A 19,976-nucleotide genomic window follows, 5' to 3' on the forward strand; every position below is an offset into this window, starting at 1 on the left:
TTACCCAAGCCAGACGCCTCCTTGGGACGTTTGGATTATTCATAAATGTGGCCTGCTCCGACCCTCCCTGAATAGCATCTGAAGTCCTGTGGAGGTCATGGATCCTGAACAAAGTGTCAAGGGCACCAAGAAGGCTGAGGGAAGTCCCCGGAAGCGGCTGACCAAAGGAGAGGCCATTCAGACCAGTGTCTCATCCAGTGCCCCGTACCCTGGCAGCAGCACCGCCGCCACTCAAGAGGGCCCCCTCCAAGAGCTACTAGCCCCGCAGCCCTTCCCAGGCCCCTCGTCGGTTCTTAGGGAAGGCTCTCAGGAGAAAACAGGCCAGCCGCAGAAACCCCCCAAGCGGTCCTCCCTCGAAGCCTCGGTCCACATCTCCCAGCTTCCGCAGCACCCTCTGACACCAGCATTCATGTCGCCCGGCAAACCCGAGCATCTCCTGGAGGGGTCCGCATGGCAGCTGGTCGACCCCATGAGACCTGGACCCTCAGGCTCCTTTGTGACCCCTGGGCTCCATCCCCAAAGCCAGCTCCTCCCTTCGCATGCTTCCGTCATCCCTCCCGAGGACCTGCCCGGCATCCCCAAAGTCTTTGTGCCCCGCCCCTCCCAGGTGTCCCTGAAGCCCACGGAAGAGGCGCACAAGAAGGAGCGGAAGCCGCAGAAGCCTGGCAAGTACATATGCCAGTACTGCAGCCGCCCCTGTGCCAAGCCCAGCGTGCTCCAGAAACACATCCGCTCACACACAGGCGAGAGGCCCTACCCCTGTGGCCCCTGCGGCTTCTCCTTCAAGACCAAGAGTAACCTCTACAAGCACAGGAAGTCCCACGCCCACCGCATCAAAGCCGGCCTGGCCTCGGGAATGGGTGGCGAGATCTATCCCCCGGGGCTGGAGATGGAGAGGATCCCTGGGGAAGAGTTCGAGGAGCCCACCGAGGGAGAAAGCACCGATTCGGAAGAGGAGACGGGCGCCACGTCCGCACACCCCACAGAGCTCTCCCCGAGGCCCAAGCACCCACTCCTGTCCAGCAGTTTGTACAGCTCCGGGAGCCAGGGCTCCAGCCACGAACGCTGTTCCTTGTCCCAGTCCAGCTCGGCCCCGTCGCTCGAGGACCCCGCTCCCTTTGCGGAGCCATCGTCTGAACACCCCCTGAGCCATAAACCTGAAGACACCCACACGATAAAGCAGAAGCTGGCCCTTCGCTTGAGTGAGAGGAAGAAGGTGATCGACGAGCAGGCGTTCCTCAGCCCGGGCAGCAAAGGCAGCACCGAATCTGGGTATTTCTCACGCTCTGAGAGTGCCGAACAGCAGGTCAGCCCCCCAAACACCAATGCCAGGTCCTACGCCGAGATCATCTTTGGCAAGTGCGGGAGAATCGGGCAGCGGACTGCCATGCTGACGGCCACCTCCACCCAGCCCCTCCTGCCCCTGTCCACCGAAGACAAGCCCAGCCTGGTGCCTCTGTCCGTGCCCCGGACGCAGGTGATTGAGCATATCACCAAACTCATCACCATCAATGAGGCCGTGGTGGACACCAGCGAGATAGACAGTGTGAAGCCCAGGAGGAGCTCGCTGTCGCGGCGGAGCAGCATGGAGTCACCCAAATCCAGCCTCTACCGGGAGCCACTGTCCTCCCACAGCGAGAAAGCGAAGCCCGAACAATCACTGCTGAGCCTCCAGCGCCCACCCAGCACCACCCCCCCTGTGCCTCTGCTGAGAAGCCACTCAATGCCTTCTGCCACCTGCACCCTCAGTACCCCCCACCACACCTTCCGAGGCAGCTACTCCTTCGACGACCACGTCGCCGACTCGGAAGCCCTGAGCCGCAGCAGTCAACTGTTTACCTCCCACCCCCGGATGCTCAAGCGCCAGCCGGCCATCGAACTACCTTTGGGCGGAGAGTACAGTTCTGAGGAGGCAGGGCCCAGCAGCAAAGACACAGCCTCCAAACCTGTAGATGAACCGGAACCCAGGGAAAGTGACCTCACCAAAAAGACCAAGAAGGGTTTGAAAACGAAAGGGGTGATCTATGAATGTAACATATGTGGTGCTCGGTACAAGAAAAGGGACAACTATGAGGCCCATAAAAAGTACTACTGTTCAGAGCTTCAGATGGCAAAGCCAGTCACCGTGGGTGCTCATGTGTCTCCGGAGGCCGAAAAGAGCCAGGCCGAGCATGAGCCCTGGTCCCAGATGATGCATTACAAATTGGGGACCACCTTGGAACTCACTCCACTGAGGAAAAGGAGGAAAGAGAAGAGCCTCGGGGATGAGGAGGAGCCGCCCAGCTTTGAGTCCACAAAGAGTCAGTTCGGCGGCTCTGGGCCTTCAGAGGCTGCTCGGAACCTTCCCTTGGAGTCCAGCAAGTCACCAGCAGAGCCGAGTAAGTCAGTGCCCTCCCTGGAGGGATCCGCAGGCTTCCAGCCAAGAACTCCTAAGCCAGGATCCAGTTCAGAATCAGGGAAGGAGAGGAGAACCACCTCCAAAGAAATTTCTGTCATCCAGCACACCAGCTCCTTTGAGAAATCTGACTCTCTGGAGCAGCCTGGCGGTTTGGAAGGGGAAGACAAGTCTGCAGCCCCCTTCTCATCATCCCCACCCGCCCCACACGGACGCTCGGCCCACTCCCTGCAGCCCAGGTTGGTCCGCCAGCCCAACATTCAGGTTCCCGAAATCCTGGTGACCGAGGAGCCTGACCGGCCAGACACAGAGCCGGAGCCGCCCCCGAAGGAGCCGGAGAAGACAGAGGAGTTCCAGTGGCCCCAGCGCAGCCAGACGCTTGCCCAGCTCCCAGCTGAGAAGCTGCCACCCAAGAAGAAGAGACTGCGCCTGGCAGAGATGGCCCAGTCATCGGGACAGTCCAGTTTTGAGTCCTCCGTACCTCTGTCTCGCAGCCCGAGCCAGGAGAGCAGTGTCTCACTGAGCGGGTCCAGCCGCTCTGCCTCCTTCGAGAGAGATGACCATGGAAAAGCTGAAGCCGCCGGGCCCTCGTCAGACACACGCTCCAAACCTTTGGGCACCCACATGCTGACTGTCCCCAGCCACCACCCGCATGCCCGTGAGATGCGGAGGTCAGCCTCAGAACAAAGCCCCAACGTCTCCCACTCCACCCATATGACCGAGACACGCAGCAAATCCTTCGACTATGGCAGCTTGTCCTTGACAGGCCTTTCGGCACCAACTCCAGCAGCTCCATTGGCCTCAGCAGCCCCACCAGAGAGAAGAAAATGCTTTTTGGTGAGACAGGCTTCTCTGAGCAGGCCTCCTGAAACCGAGCCAGAGGCCACCCCCAAGGGAAGACAGGAGAGTGAGGAAGCAAAACCCTCATCCAGTAAATCTTTGGCCAAAGGCGCATTGCCCCCAGTTTCCTCTGCAGCCGCCTCGCACAGCGGGCACCCGGGAGGCAAGAGCCAGGTGCAGGACAGACCAGCGCTGGGGGCCACCCCGCCCTACACAGAAGCACTGCAGGTGTTCCCCCACCCCATTGCTCAGCTCCCGTTGCAGGAGAAACCCTACCTGCCCCCGCCTGTCTCCCTTTTCTCCTTCCAGCACCTCCTACAGCCTGAGCCAGGACAGTCTTCAGAGTTCTTCCCCACCCAGGCCATGTCCAGCCTGCTCTCCACACCATACTCCATGCCGCCCCTTCCTCCCTCCTTATTTCAAGCCCCCCCACTTCCTCTCCAACCTACTGTTCTACACCCAGGCCAACTCCATGTCCCCCAGCTCATGCCTCACCCAGCCAACATCCCATTCCGACAACCCCCTTCATTTCTCCCCATGCCTTACCCTGCCTCCTCAGCACTTTCTTCTGGGTTTTTCCTGCCTCTGCAATCCCAGTTCACCCTTCAGCTTCCCAGTGAAGTGGAAAGCCACGTGCCCCAGATCAAAACTAGCCTGGCCACACTGGCAACAGGAACCCCTGGCCTCTCCCCCAGCACAGAGTACAGCAGTGACATCCAGCTGCACACTGTGGCTCCCCCGTCCAGCTGCTCAGCACCCACATCAGCCCCCCCGCTGGCCCTGCCTGCCTGTCCAGACACCATGGTGTCTCTAGTTGTGCCCGTCCGCATCCAGACCAACATGCCGTCCTATGGGAGTGCCATGTACACCACTCTCTCCCAGATCCTGGTTACCCAGTCCCAAGGCAGCTCAGCAACTGTGGCTCTTTCCAAGTTCGAGGAGCCGTCATGCAAGGGGACGTCTGTGTGTGGGGCAGATGTGTACAAGGTCGGTCCCAGACTGGCTGGAGTAAGTGAAGAGCAGAGCAGAGGTTTCCCGACTCCATTCCTGAGAGTGCCTGTGACCTTACCTGAAAGAAAAGGCACTTCCCTGGCATCAGAAAGTGTCTTGAGCCTGGAGGGGAGTTCATCAACAGTGGGAGGAAGCAAGCGTGTCCTTTCACCAGCTGGCAGCCTTGAACTTACCATGGAAACCCAGCAGCAAAAAAGAGTGAAGGAAGAGGAGGCTTCTAAGGCAGATGAAAAATTTGAACTTGTGAAACCATGTAGCGTGGTGCTTAGCAGCACCGAGGATAGCAAGAGATCAGAGAAATCCCACTTGGGCAGCCAGGGCCAGGGCAGGAGGGAACTAGAAACACTCCCCAGCCTGTCCTCAGATCCATCTGACCCAAAGGAAATTCCTCCCCTTCCTCAGCCTTCATTGCCCCATGTGACAGCCTCAGGCTCAGAGGCTTTGAAGGAATATGCCCAACCATCTGGTAAACCTCACCGAAGAGGATTACTCCCATCAAGTGTGAAGAAAGAAGATTCCAAGGAACAAGCTGACCTCCCTCCACTGGCACCTCCCAGCTCACAACCTCTGTCAGAAACACCCCCCAGACCAGCCAAGTTGCAAGAAGGTACGGACTCAAAGAAGGTACTGCAGTTCCCCAGCCTCCACACAACCACTAATGTCAGTTGGTGCTATTTAAACTACATTAAGCCAAATCACATCCAGCATGCAGATAGAAGGTCCTCTGTTTACGCTGGTTGGTGCATAAGTTTGTACAACCCCAACCTTCCAGGGGTTTCCACTAAAGCTGCTTTGTCCCTCCTGAGGTCTAAGCAGAAGGTGAGCAAAGAGACATACACCATGGCCACAGCTCCACATCCTGAGACAGGAAGGCTTGTGCCATCCAGCTCCCGCAAGCCCCGCATGACAGAGGTGAGTTCAGTCTTGTTTTTCCTCTACTCACTGATTGTAAAAGCCTTTGCTGAGCTTTTAAAGCCACATTCTCCTCAAGGTCCATTTACAAAACGAGAGCCAGCTGAGTGGGCAGATTTCCTCTCTATCAGCTGTGACTGGTCACCTTATTTATTGGATTTCTTTGTCAGTGTCCCTCGTATCACTGGACTAGATGCATTTCAATAAAGTGAACTTTAAAGTGACCCACTTTCCCATTAGCTTCCATTTAAATATCAAAGAAACAATCTCATCCAAAAGACTGAGTTGGAAAACCTTGCTGATGGGAATGCCTACCACAGTTTGAGAATTTTATGCCACTCCAACATATATTACTTCCTTATAGTGTTAGTCTTTTCCTGCTTTTCTTATTCTCCACATCTACTATTTCTGTTCTCTGGTGCCACTTGAGATTTTCTCAGAGAGTCTAGAGTTTGACAAAAAAGACTCCTGAAATATTCTTTTTTTTTCTTTTATGTGAGTAGAAGAGCAAACAGAGCTTAACTGTAGTATCCCTCTTTACCAGTAGATGACAGTTCCACAGCTTGACTCATCTATGCTGGTTGTCGTGCACAACACTGGCTATGCTCATGTTTTCTCCTCCATTGCCTCTGACTTGAGGCTGCTTTATGAGGCATAAAATCTTGATCTCTGTAAGTTCAGGGAAATTGATATTTGATAATTCCAAGTTTGCTTCAGACTGGTGACACCTCCCTATCCTGGTGTCACCTTGTCAGGTGACAAGGCCAGCATAAGGATTCAGGCCATGATGTGCTATGCTGACTTGATATTTGTGGAATAACAGTTGGTCTTATTGGTTGAGTAGCCTCACTGTGCCAGGCATTGTTCTGGGCACTTGAATCCTGTTGATGTTCATCACCGCCTGTGAGGTAGCAGTACCGTTTCCATTCTGTAGATGAGGGAACTGAGAGTCAGAAGGTGAGAGAGGTCCAGGGCACATGGCAAGTATTTGGCAAACCCAGAATTTGAACCCAGACGTGTCTGACTCCAGAGAGTCTATTTTCTTCTTTCAATTATTCGAGGAAAGAAGACTGTAAAAATGACTACAAATTTAAAGATCTTTCTTAGTAAGTCTTTAGAACAGATCCTTTGACCAAATAAATCCCCCCAAACTAAATCCTGATTGTAGATAAATGAACAAACTATGTTCATTAACTTCTATATTTGCATCCTCCTCTTTTATTGAGTGATGCTTGTGCATTGACTTTCTCCTTAGCTCGCCTGGATATTCTTCACCAAACTGTTTCCCAAATTTATTCTCTAAATATCCTTGTCAGTCTACAAACATCCTTAAATGAGGTTTCCACTTTTGCTATAAACATCATGACTAATCAGTCTCTTGTGTCTCTTACTGGCTGTGGCTACTCCCAAGATGCTGTGGTAATTATATTCATGCTTAGAACTTATTGTGCACCTACTGTGTACCAAGTACTATGCCCAACATGACTTTTTTCCTCACAATCACATTGATAGGGTTCTATATCATTATTTGATGGATAAAGAGACCAAAGCATAAAGAAGTCAGGTAACTTGCACAAGGTCCCAAACATAGTAAATGGCCTGGATTTAAAACTAGATCTCACTCTAAAGTTCTTTTGGATGATCTGAACTGCTCCTCTATTTTAATGACTGAACACTGAAAGTGGTGTAAGAAAAACAAAGAATTAAGTTGGCTTAACTGGGTTTGACAACCATTTGTTTAAAATGCTGCTTTCCTAAAATGAGCTGCAACTTTTTCCTGGAATGTATCATTTGGTTCACTTGGATCAGCTGGTAAAGAATCCGCCTGCAATGCAGAAGACCTGGGTTTGATCCCTGGGTTGGGAAGATCCCCTGGAGAAGGGCATGGCAGCCTACTCCAGTATTCTGGCCTGGAGAATTACATAAACTGTATAGTCCATGGGGTCACAAATAGTCAGACATGACTGAAGACTTTCACTTAAACACTTAAACTTAGCATGTTTCCTACCAGAAGCTCACCATTCTGGTACATTACTGTAACTGCATAGCTTACTGCTTGATGCCTTTCTACAATCATCCCTCTCTCTGATCTCTGCTTGCATATCTCCAGTGATGGTGTGCTCACCACCCCATCTTTGGATAGTGCTTTAAGAAAGTTCCCTATTATACTGACCTGACATTTGTCATCCCATAGCTTCCGTTCACTGTTGGTAGCTCTGGAAAAGCCCTTTGGGCGATATCAGCATTTCAAAGCTCTTCCTAACCATCTTTATGCAGGTCTAGGCCACCCAATCAGGTTTGAGTTTGGTCATATATATTTTTTTTCCATGTTGAAGCCCTGGAAAATCCCAGGCTTATACAAGAGTTCACGTTGCAGCCACATTTCGTTCCCCAAGTTTCTCCTTCCTTTTTTCTCCTTGGAGATAATTTTGACAACTGCGTGCACTATTGCAACTTAATATAGATTTAGAACAAGGGCTTCAGTGCCAGATTGCCCAAATTTGAGTTCCCCAATCCAACCAGTCCATCCTAAAGGAGATCAGTCCTGGGTGTTCATTGGAAGGACTGATGCTGAAGCTGAAACTCCAATACTTTGGCCACCTCATGCAATGAGTTGATTCATTGGAAAAGACCCTTATGCTGGCAGGGATTGAGGGCAGGAGGAGAAGGGGATGACAGAAGATGAGGTGGCTGGATGGCATCACCGACTCGATGGACATGAGTTTGAGTAAACTCTGGGAGTTGGTGATGGACAGGGAGGCCTGTCGTGCTGCAATTCATGGAGTCGCAAAGAGTCGGACATGACTGAGCGACTGAACTGAACTGAACTGAACTGATCTCACTTACTAATTGACTTTGGGTCAGTTACTTAGCCTCTCTGTGCCTTGCTTTCCTCATCAGTAAGACAGAGATAATAAGCTGTAAGATAGAAAATACTTAGCTCATAGGAATGCAGAGATAATTAAATGAGTTAAAATAGGCAAGGTGTGTTCAGAACAGTGGTTGGCACGTTGGCACTTGATAATCACTATCTGTAGTTACTCACATTATTATCTTTAAAACTTAAAGTGGGTTCCCTGCTCAATTCCAACCACGTTTCCTGGTAGTGTCTGATGCCACCAACACCAGCTTCCTCCAGCTTGGCTCTGACATCACAGCTGGTTGTAAGACAGAAGGCATCCATCAACCTGAGGGAGGCCTCTTGGTCATTCCATGGTTGGCCCAGATGGCAGGCTGAGATCAAAGTTAAAACAGCATGCTCTGAAAACCCATGAGTATTGCATAAAATCAGATATCTTCTGCCGAAGCGGCAGACCATACCCTCACTTGTTTTCCACTCCCCATCTCCAGTTCTGAAGAGATTGTCAGGAGTCACTGAATCATTGAAATTGACCCTGGAGTGAATCTCTAAGATGGTCTAATCTTGACTCTGAGCCTCAGAGAGGTGAAGTAATCCACCTAACGTTGGCTCAGCATGCAGTGGCCTACGTGATGCTAGAACTCAGATTCCTTGATTCCCAATCAGCTACTTTTCTGTTCAGCCCCTTGCAGGATCAGGTGTGGTGGCTGAAGCAGGGACTTCAGTCCTTAGGTTGTCCCAGCACCAGGAGACAAAGTTGCTGCTCCTACTGGCTATAAACAGGGCATTTCCTCCTGACCTTAATGAAATGGCATGAAGTAGGATGAGAATATCACTGCCGGCCCCAGCCTCTAGCCGCCAGCCCAGCATCACTGCTCCCTATTAAAGGTGCACCCACCCCTGCCACCATCAGAGGATCTAGGGGACAGGTTATCCAGCCAGCTCTTAACACCAAGGCCTATAGCTCATGGAGAGACTGGATTCCCTAAAATGCTAACCGCCCCCCCCACCAGACACATGCCCATCAGTGGGCAGCACAGCCTCTCTGTGTCCAACTCTGGAACAGTGTGGGGTGGGGTCAGGGCCTTCAGGAGACCTGCTTTCTGCTCCTAGAAATGCCCTTGACTTGCTCTGTGGCCTTGACATTCTGATGTATAAGGAGAATTGGGCCAGTTAATCTTCAAAGGTGAAGTCTTCATTTCTGTATGCAGCATTCCTCACACGCCTTCTCTGAGGTTGGCATGACCCGGGAGACCAAGATGAGGACCTGTACCCAGAAGCCCCTAGACTAGTGTGAAAAAAGAGAGGAAACACAGCTCTCATGGGAAGGCCTGGTCTTCCCCTGAGAAAGGCCTGGGAGAGTCCCGGTTCTGACTTCACCTCTGGGGATTCGTTTCCCTTCTTATGTAAAGTGGAGCTAGTAGCATCTTGTCACCGGGTCAGGGGAGGATGAAGTGAGCCACGGTGAAGTGTGGGCATCATTCCATGACGACGTGTTAACCAGCTGTGATTTTGTCGTTCCTGCGGTGGGCCAGGTTCGCCTCCCTTCGCTGGTTTCCCCGGAAGGACAGAAAGAGATAGCTAGAGTGGAGAAAGAAGAGGAGAAGAGAGGGAAGCCGGAGGAGGACGCTCCCGCCTCCAAGAGAGGGGAGCCGGCGAGGATCAAAATCTTCGAAGGAGGGTAAGAATTATGTTTGGTTTGCAGTGTCTGCTCTCCATGCAGTAAGCGCTCGCGCCCGCCCGCAGACTGGGGGTGGTGCCTCTATCCTGTGTTCGAACGGTGGTCTGTGTTCAGAGGTGGTGAGCATCTCATCGGGCAAAGCTGTGCCCACAGGAGCCCTGGGCTTCCTGCCTTCCAGGAAGTGCCATCTTTGTGGGACTTGCTGTCCACCTCTGTTGAGGAACATTGGCTCCTTGGTGGGGGGTGGGGGACATCAGGTGTGTGCTGGGGACTGGAGCTGTCTGGGTTTTCCCCCAGCCACTCTTGCCTCAGATGCTGGCTGGGTTCCTAGACCGCACATTGGGGTTGATAGTGACCCTCCCGGGTCCTATGCGGACTGCCGTCTACCTTGGTGCATGTTCTGCAGAAGTCACCTCTGTCCTGCCTAAGCAGCCACGGCGACAGGTCTGGTGTCCCACAGGCTCTGCCAGCTGGGCTGTTTACAAGGTTGATTGTGCACTGCACTCATTGTTCTCTGGGTCTCTTCTCGGACTGGCCAGGTCCAGAGCTCACCAGCTGGTAAACGTTTAGAGTAACACTCCTGGTTTTTCACCTTTGGTGCTTTGTGTGTGTAAACCTAATGACTGAAATGTCTCAGAACTCTCAGCTGTGGGGCTCTCGGGGCTCCCGGCAGGCTGCCTGCTTCCAGGCCTGCTCTGTGGACGTGTCGTGCGAGCTGTGTTCTGTGTGACCACGTGTGTGCTCCCGGGACCGTGGGCGTCTGTACGCAGGTCCCGTGGTGTCTGTCTCAGGGTCCTATGTCTGTGTCTCCCGTGTAACCAGTGAAGTCCTCTTCCTACCCAGTCCTGAGGGATAACGGCATGGAGGAAAGCCTGCCTCCCAGGGAGGAAGGTCCCCAGGAACCCATGTCCCCAGGAGCATGGAATGTCACTGGGGCCTACAGTCCTCCAGCACCTGCGGGTGCCCAACTCACAAGGTCAAAGTGGGAGGTGCCGGGTTCCTCTGGAGCACTGGGAGAGGAGGCAGTGCCCAGCTCCCGAGGCCACTGGAGGGCATCCTTCGGTACTGACCTGCAGGGTCTCCCAGGAGAAGGGGTGTTTGAAAACTGAACTTGGGGACTTGTGTTGTCACAGCAATAGGGAGGGGAGTCAGGGATGGCAAGCGTCCTGCAGTGGCAAGGACGCGTCCCCAGAGGGGAGAAATATCTTGTCCAGAGTTCCCGTAACTGCTCCATTGAGAAACACTAGACCAGCAGGTTTTCAAAACTGTCTTTCCACCTGGGGACTGGCGGGTTTCCTCTTCTGCTACTTGGTTAGAGCGCCCCCGTGTGTCTCTGTGTTCACACATTATCGGATCCTCCAAAGGCCACGTAAGACTTCACCCCAGGATTGGTAGATCAGTCACAACCTTCTCCCTGCAGCTTCAAGGACCATCTGTGGGGTCCCAAGGGCGGCTGAATGTCAGCTGGTGTGAACAAAGGGGGAGGCAACAGTCCCCAGACTGGAAATCTGGTTCCCCGAGGCAGCTCCCTGCTGCCCTTGTTCCCCCGGAAGCCTGAGCCCCGAAAGGGCAGCTGGCAGGAGCCTCTCCCCAGCCCAGTTAGTTCACAGCTCCAGAGGCCTCCCAGAGTCTCTGCCACATGGTCTGCCTTCAGCTGAGAGGTGAAGGCCACGTCTGAGTCCTCTTCTGCTCTTCCTGCAGTCTGGCCAGGGGTCCCCACTCTAACCCGCCCCCACCATTCCATCCAGGTCATCAGTTAGTCCTGTCTGCTCTGCTCAAAATCTCTCTGTCTTGCCAGGTCCGGCATCCCTGCCCCGGAGTAGCTCTCCCACTAACCAGTTCCACTGGGACAGTCCCCTCACCTCTCTAGCTCTGCCTCCCATCTGCAAAAGGGGATAATTACATACTTTGTGGGTTGCTGGGGGATCCTGTGCTGCCCTGTGTAAAGACCAGCACAGTTCATGGTGCTCACAAATGGGTATCGGAGTATTTTTTCATTTTTGTGTCCATCGTTTTGATCTCCTCCAGGATAATCTCACCCTGTCGACTGTGAAGAACATCACCCGCACTCTCTCCACTTGTCACATCTAATTTCAGCACTTTGGTAGGGGGAATGGGGTTATGTAATGCCACCAGTCAGGTCACCTTCTCCCACAGCCCCACTGTCCCATCTGGGCCCCCACTGTACCTTCCACCCTTGCTTCTGGTGACCCCTCAATATTTACGGTTCATTGGGGGCTGGTGTCACCTCCAGGAGAGTTTGCAAATGTGGACTTGAAAGTTTGGGGTTGTCACAGAACTTATGAGTGCTCTGTACCAGAAGATAACCAGAGCCAAGAGGGTCAACTGTGATCCTGCTCTCAAGGAGGCTGGCTCAGGGGTAGCAGAAGGCCTGGTGCTGAGGTGTGGACCGTCAGTGTTCAGATGCTCAGAGCAGGCAGGGACCCCTGGGCCCAGAGTAGCCAGGGAGGGCTTCCTGGAGGAGGTAGGCTAGGCCTAGAGGGTGTAAGACCGGGACAGGCAGAGAGGAAAGGTGACTCAGTCGGCAGTCTGGGTGTCCTAGTGACTCATGCACCTGGTCAGTTGAACTAGTTTCCTGTGACCTTGAGTGGTCTCCCTGGCCAGTGTTGTCCGCCTCCTTGGCTAAACTTCGTCCCTGCACCAAGAGCACAAAATCTGAATCTCCAGCTAGGACCTTACTCCTGAACTGTAGACCTTTGCTTCTGATGCCTCATGGGCACCTCTGCCTGGAAGACTAGGGCATCTCAAACTTAGTATGTGCTGACCAAGCCCTACAGTTACCACCAACATCATCTCCTTCCACCTTGAGAACCAGATCCTTAGGCCCGAAACAACTCTGTCTCACCTCCATTAATAAATCCTGTCAACTCACCCTGTGAAACCGTATCCAGAATCTGCCCATTTCTCCCACGTCTCAGCTCAGACCACTGCTGAGTTTCATCTGGATCATCACAGTCTCCTGCTAGAATCTCCATTCTCACCCACTATCATGTATTCTTAACCCAGCAGCCAGAGTGATCCCATTTAACATCAAGACCCTGCCACTCCCACTCTGCACCCTCCACAGCCCTCCAATAGCTTGTGTGTGCTAGCCCCAGGTCCTCCCTGACCTCTGCCTGCCCCTCCACCCCTTGCTTCTCCTTTTTCTTTTAAATAGGTCTTTAAACATTTTTTTATTTGTGTATTTATTGACTGAGCTTGGTCTTCACATGAGCTTTCACTAGTTATAGCAAGCAGGGGCTACTCTCTAGTTGCAGTACATAGGCTTCTCACTGTGGTGGCCTCTCTTGTTACGGCTCACGGGCTCTAGAGAGCTGGTTCAGTAGTTGTGGCGAACAGGCTGAGTTGCAGAGCATGTGGAATCTTCCCAGACCAGGGACTGAACCTGTGTCCCCTGCACTGGCAGGGACCTACCCCTTGCTTCGTGTGCTCCAGCCAGGGATCTCCCTGTCTGCCATGCTGCTACCTTAGGGCCTTTGCACTTGCTGCACCTCTGCCTTGAACACTTTTTTCAGAATCCCACAGCTCGCTCACTTCCTTCAGTCACCCTTCAGAGAAGCCTTACCAGGTCATCCTTCCCTGTGTACCCTCCTCCAGCATTTCTTATCCAGCTTCCCTTCCCTGCTTTATTTTTCCCCAGTCACTAGTTTCTTCCGTTTCCCCCTCCAGAACCCTGTGAGAGGACAGGAATTGTGCTTTATTTATTGCTGTATCCCCACTGCTGAAAATGGTGACTGGCATGAGGGCAGCGCTGGTGAATGTTTATTAACTAAAGGAATCTCTCTTTACCTGAGACCTCAGGTGAGGGGCTGTGTCCCTGAACTCAGCAGCTCTTAGAATCCATGAGCAGTGGAGGCTCTGGGTCTCAGGAAGGAGGAAGGACAGAGTCAGGGCCAACCCACCTACCTGAAGTCAGACTTGGCCTGGGAAGGTGAAGTCAGGTGGCTTCAGCTGTGGGGCAAGTACCTGGGGCTGGGAGCCAAGGTTGTCTGCTTGCTGTCCTGCCCTGCAGGTGTTACAGGTAAAAAATGAAAGAGGATTCCAAAAAGGGCTGGCTCATGGGTTACCAGCTCTTTGGCCAGTGCCTGCTCTGAGTAGATCCGTTGTGTCCTGGGGGCCAGAGAGGACTGGTCCTGGGCACCCAACTCTGGAGACAGGCTGCTGTCCTTCCTGGGTGAGGCCAGGCTATCAGGGCCATGTCTTCTTTCCGACTCAGTGCCTTGATCTCTCTTGAATTCTCAGGCTTCTCCCTGGAGTGTAGATATGCAGCTTTGAGTGTGGCCCCTGTGGGCCAGGAGCAAGTTGTCCAGCTCCTATCACACGTGCCCACACTGGGTTTTGTTCTCTTTCTATTTCTCCCAAACCCTGTTGTTCCATCTCTCCAAGGGAATATGACCTGGGCTTTTGTGGATGCAGAGGAGGGTGGGATATTGCAAAGTACAGGTGTGACATTCAATAGCCCAAACCAGGGATATAGTGGTGGAGATGGGGGTGGAGCTAGAGGATGTCTGGTGAATTGAATACAAAGGGTGAGGATGAGAAGCTTGGAATGGAGAAAGACTACTACGTTTCTGGCTCAAGGATATTTGAAGCTGCCATTTACGGAGATGGGCAGGGGTGGAAAGGAAAGTAAGAATGAGGTTTGGGGAAGGAGAGACCAAAGCTTGGTGGACAGTGTTCACTTTGAGATGGCAGTTGGACATCCAAGTGTTTGGGAAGTCATGTGGCAATTGGATATCTGAACCTGGCCTTCAGAAGACAGGAAAGATATATTTGAGATATGCATAGATATATGTAGATATGCACATTTTTCAGTGCATAGATGCTGTTTAGGATGATGTGACCGGATGGCGGATCACTTGGGGAGATGGAGGGAAAAGAATAAGGCATCCAGGACAGAGCCAGGATGTGCCAGAGGACAGATAGAGATGAAGCTCAAGAGCCTGAGAAGGAAAAGCCGAAAGAATAGAAGAGACCCGGCAGAGTGAGAAGTCCTGGAAGACAAGGGCAGAGGACTTCAAGGTCAGCTGTGCTGAGGGCCATTTAAAGGCCAAGGACAGGGAGGCCAGGCAAGTGTCCATGGGATATAGCCACATGGGGGTCACTGGTGACCTTGATGGGAGCTCTTTTGGGAGATGGAGTCTGAAGGTGGCACATGTAAACCTGGACCAAGAGGCTGGTTATGGAGGGAAGGAGGGAAACACAAGAAGGTGAGGGGCGGGACCTGGACGTGTGTGTGTGAAGCTGAGCAGGCGGTATTTACGTGGAGAGATCCTCAGTAAGCTTGTGCTGCTAGGAATGATTGACAGCAGTGGTGGGCGGGGGAGGGCTTGGCAGATGATGATGCCGAGAGAGAAGGGGCTGAGTGCAGGCAGAGTCCTAGAGGAGGTGCAAGGCGTGGGGCCTGATAAGGGGGTGCTTCTCCTAGAGTAATGGTGCCAGGCAGGGGGAGACAGATGCTGGCGCACTGCAGGCAGAACTGATGGTTTAGGTGGGGGAAAAGGGGAGGGTTCTCTCGGCTCCCATCCAGACCTCTTCTCACTGTTCCTAGATACCTACAGTCTCAACAATAGATCTGTGAATGGCTGTTTTGAAAAAAAAAACCAAACAGGAAATGTCTGTTTCTAGGAAACCACTTAGATTCTTGGGAAAGTTATTCCTTTGTAAAGATTATCCTCCAAATAGATATCTCAGATGTTAAGCAGTCTAGTTAGATCAACTCTTCGTGCTGGCCTAGCATCTTTCTACTGAGCACTCAAAGGACTTCCCAGAGAACACTCACTCCAGGCATTAGACAAAACTGATTATGTCACTGTGAAACCCAAGTCACCGACAGTTTAAAAAAAAAAAAATAGAAAAGAAAAGACATATTGATCAAGGGGCAGACTGAGTGTCTGAGTCTGCTGAGGCCAGAGTCCCCAGAGTCTTGAGGATGGTCAGGGAAGACCTAAATGTATCCTATTAAAATTTAAAGGAGAATCCATTTCTCAAGCTGATTTGGCCTCTGGTTGCTGTAGGGTCTAAGGCAGCAAGGGGCTCAGCTGAGGAGGTGGGGGTGGGGAAGTGGAGTCCCCACCCCAGCATGCGATGGCCCCCAGCAGCTGCATTGAGAACCCGGCATCCCCATTGAGAACCCGGCATCCCCTGGGCCTGGACCACATCTGCCCGAGTCTCCACCTGCCTCCTCCCTGTCCTGGGTGATCCCCTCTCTCCTGTGGAGGAAGCAGCCTCTTAGCAAACAGTGGCACACCCTCTCCCTCTTTCAGTTTTTTTTTAATTTATTTTTTAAAATTTATTTTTATTCATGTATTTATTTGACTGTGCCAGGTTTTAGTTGTGGCATGTGAGATCTTCTGTCGTGGCATATAAACCGTTAGTTGCAGCATGTGGGGTCTAGTTCCCTGACCAGAGATCGAACCCAGACCCCCTGCACTGGGAGTGCTGAGTCTTAGCCACTGTGTTTATTTTTATCTAAATTTTAGATGCACAGAGTTGAAAAAGCCAAACGTCTCTATAAATTTTGTTATGGAAGATGATAGTACCCTTCTTTCCCCTACAATTTCTGCCCTGCCCCACCCTCACCCCCAGAAACAATAACTTTCATCTCTTCTAGCTGATTATCTTGGTTGACCTTTGTATTTCTGAATAATGTGCCTGGGTTGCTACTCTTGGGCTTTTCAGCTTTAGGTGCTAGCTAGTGACTCACGAGCCTTTCCCCAGTCCACACGTGACCCCTTATCCCCTATCCTCTCATCAGAGTTGTACCATTTATGCTTCACAGCTATGTTATATGATACTTTTGCTTTCCTATACAACTTTTATTTTCTCTAGGAATAAAAGCTGTATGTGTGTTAACTTCATTAGTTTTCCATATGCTGTGCTGTGCTTAGTCGCTCAGACATGTCCGACTTTTTGCAAACCCCATGGCCTGTAGCCTGCCAGGCTCCTCTGTTCACGGGGATTCTCCAGGCAAGAATACTGGAGTGGGTTGCCATGCCCTTCTCCAGGGGATATTGCCAACCCGGGGATCAGACCCAGGTCTCCTGCATTGTAGGCAGATTCTTCACCAGCTGAACTACCAGGGGAGCCCCAGTTTTCTATATATTTATTGTTAATTCAACCCCCAAATTCTCACTTCACAACTCTCGCCTGAAGATGTTCAGATGCATCGGGTCCTCTGTAAATCATCTTGCGGACACAGTCCCTCCCTGAGGGATCCTGCGGGAGAGGCTGCCCGCTCAGCCTGGAACACAGCTGCCACCCCAGGGCTCCCTCACTCTCGCCCTAGAGATTCTCTTGCCTCCTTTGCTGGACCGCCTCAGAGCTGTACATCTTCCTTTTTCCTGGTTTACTTCCTCATTTTCACAGAGACCATCCTTCAGCACGATCTTCTTGAGAAAGGGCCCGTGAGAGGTGAGCTTTTTCGATGCTTTGCATGATTGAATTGACTGAATTGTTTTTATTGTGTTCCTCAGTTGACTCAAGTGTCAAATTCCCGTGTTGGAAGTCATTTTCCTTTAGAGTTTTGAAAGTGTTGCTCCCTCATTCTCAAGCTTCTGGGTTGTTCTCAAGAATTCCAGATCGGTCCTGATTCTTGTTCCATCCTCTGCGACTGTCTGAGGGTCTTCTCTTCCTCCTTAGAGTGGTGGCTTCTCAAGCATGGGTCTCGGTGTGGAGCAGTTTTCATCACTCGCTGATGCTTTCAATCTGGCAAGTCAGGGACTTCTGCTTTAGGAAACTTTCCTGAATGGTTTCCTTGAGGATTTTCTCTCCTCTGGTTTTCTCTCTCCTCTCTGTAGTACTCCTGTTATTCAGGCATTGAATAAGTCCTGGCTCGTTCCTCTAATTTCTACACCTCTCTGCTGGAATGCCCATCTCTTCATATTTTTGCTCTCCTTCCTGGGGACCTCTATTTTGTCTTCCAACCATTCGTGTTCTCATTTCTGCTATCACATTTTTAATTTTCCTTGCATGTTCCTCTTACATTAATAGTATCCTATTCTTTTTTGTTGAGAATATCTTCGTTTATGTACTTTTGTTAGTTAAAATATTCCCTGCTTTTTAAGTTGAATGATTTTTTAAAATGTTTATTGGAGTATAATTGATTTGCAGTGTTGTGTTAGTTTCTGCCATACAGCAAAGTGAATCAGTTATACGTATACATATATCTGCTCTTTTTTAGATTCTTTTCCCATATAGGTCTTTACAGAGTATGGAGAAGAGTTCCCTGTGCTATAATTAGGTCCCTATTAGTTATCTATTTTATACACAGGAATGTGCATGTGTCTGTCCCAGTCTTCCAATTTATCCCTCCCCCTCTTTGCCACCTTGGAAGCAATACGTTTGTTTTCTGCATCTGTGACTCTATTGTGTATATAAGTTCATTTGTACCAAGCAGCCTATTCTTATTTGACTGATTTCAGGCCTCTCGGAGGCTATTAATGTTAGTTGCTTGGTCTTTAGTGCTCTTTTCCCCTTGATTTCTGTCTCCACTATGTTCCCTTCACCCTTGCCTTTGTTTAGGGTCTTCTCTCAGATATCTGATAACCTCTGGTGTCTTCACGTGCTAAGAGCCGGAGGCTCAAAGATGGCTGGGCACCTGAGTGTGAAAGCAAGGCTTCCCCGAGACTCGGCTCTTCTACTGGGGAGGCTGCAGTGGCAGAGTCTATGTCTGTCTTCTTGGATGAAGACTCCAGTCTCCCACCTGAGGGTGGCAGGGTTCATTTCCCATAGTCTGAGAGCCACAGAAAGGACAAAGGTGGGAGGAAGAGGAAGGGGAATCTCAGCCTCCAGTGACGCATTCACCCCATCCCTTCATTTGTTTGTGATTCCCCTGTCCTGCCATCACCTGGCCTGGAAGGCCGTCCATCTCACCCTTTGCAGAGAATGAACCTCCAGGCTTTTTCAGGAGTGATCTCCTGGCTGCTGGAGTTGAGGAAGGGGTGAGGTCTGACTGCTCCTAACAGGACTTTCCACTAGTTGCCCTTATCTTGGTTCTCCCCGTATGCACCTCCAGAGTCCTTGAGGGGCCCTGCGGGATAAGTCGAGTTTATTCTCATATAACCTGCTGTCAACTTAGATTCCATTCTGTTGAGTCTGCAAAGTCTTGTTCAGCCATCCATCTCTTTCCAGCCTCCAAAACTGCATCGCCAGTTTCCCCTCCTGCTCTTCTCTCCTTTGTGTGTTTATTATGCCGAGAGAGAGAAGGAAAGGGAAGGGAACCATAAAGACAGTTTCCCTACCATCTTTAATAACAGACCACTAGTAGGGTTGTTTTTAAGTGTGTTTTAGGCACAGAACTCTTTCTTCCAAATAACTCTTCAGAGAAGGTCACCCTGCAGCCTCCCCCATAGGTCCCTGGGGCTCCGATGGCACTTCTCTGAACTTCTGGGCTCACAGGAGCACAGGGGAAAGTGTTGGTGTTCCAGAAAGTCTGAGAAATCTTTGGGCATTGGCCTAAGACAGAATGAGATTCGAGGCCCACCTCTGGCAATTACTGGCTAGTCCCTAAAGTAGGCTCCTTAGTGAGAACTAAATGTAAGATTTTATGGGCTCTTTACTATGGCGTGTAGGAAGTGCTTAGCAAAGGGGCCGCTGCCTTCCTTGCTTCCTTCCCCCTTCACGGTTCTTTCCTTCCTTCCATCTTCCTTTCCTCCCAACTCCTTCCCTCTCCAGCATGGCTATGATCTTCCCTGGGCTCCAGTGGCCTTTCTCCTGAGGCACTAGAGAGCTGCTGAAGGTGTAAGCCAGGCTGTATCTCTAACGGCTGTGTGTGAACAGCATATCAGGAAGGTGAGAGTTGGAGACTACTCTGTGGACAATGAAAATGAAATCAAAAAAGAAAAGTGACACATGGGTTGGGCAGATGGAAAGTCTGACACTGGGGTTGAGCATGGGTCCACCTGAATTTTATTATCTGCAAATCATGGGAAATTTTACCTTTTCCATCTTTGGGCATTGTTTGAAATGAGGCCTCCAATAAGGAGGGAGGTAAGTGGGGTGAGTCCTGGAGCTGGAGACTTTGGGCAAATCATCTTTTCTCTCTGGATTGCACTCTTTCCCTTGGTAATTGGAGGATGTGGGAAAGGGCTGGGGTCTTGAGTCTGGGCCTGGGGGCTGCATCCTGACTCTGCCTTTACTAGCACTGAGGCCTTGGGTAGGCCTTTGCTGTTTGTGAGTCTGGCTTTCTCATCTGTAGCATGAATGGTTGCCATGTGGCTTGGGTCAACCATCTCTGGCTCTCATGACGTGATGTG

General features: G+C 51.3%; 1 protein-coding gene across 2 annotated transcripts in view; it reads left to right on the forward strand.

The window, feature by feature from the left end:
* The first annotated feature begins 97 nt into the window (after nucleotides 1–97).
* The window catches only part of HIVEP3 (HIVEP zinc finger 3), a 55,546-nt gene continuing 35,667 nt past the window's right edge, over nucleotides 98–19,976 (forward strand). For both annotated transcript variants that reach the window (XM_065915061.1, XM_065915070.1), the window contains exons 1-2: nucleotides 98–5,158; nucleotides 9,554–9,699. In XM_065915061.1, the coding sequence (XP_065771133.1) occupies nucleotides 98–5,158; nucleotides 9,554–9,699 (5,207 nt within the window). The remainder of the gene's footprint in view (nucleotides 5,159–9,553; nucleotides 9,700–19,976) is intronic.

This window comes from Muntiacus reevesi, chromosome 1, assembly GCF_963930625.1.
Source record: "Muntiacus reevesi chromosome 1, mMunRee1.1, whole genome shotgun sequence".
Lineage (NCBI taxonomy): Eukaryota > Metazoa > Chordata > Mammalia > Artiodactyla > Cervidae > Muntiacus > Muntiacus reevesi.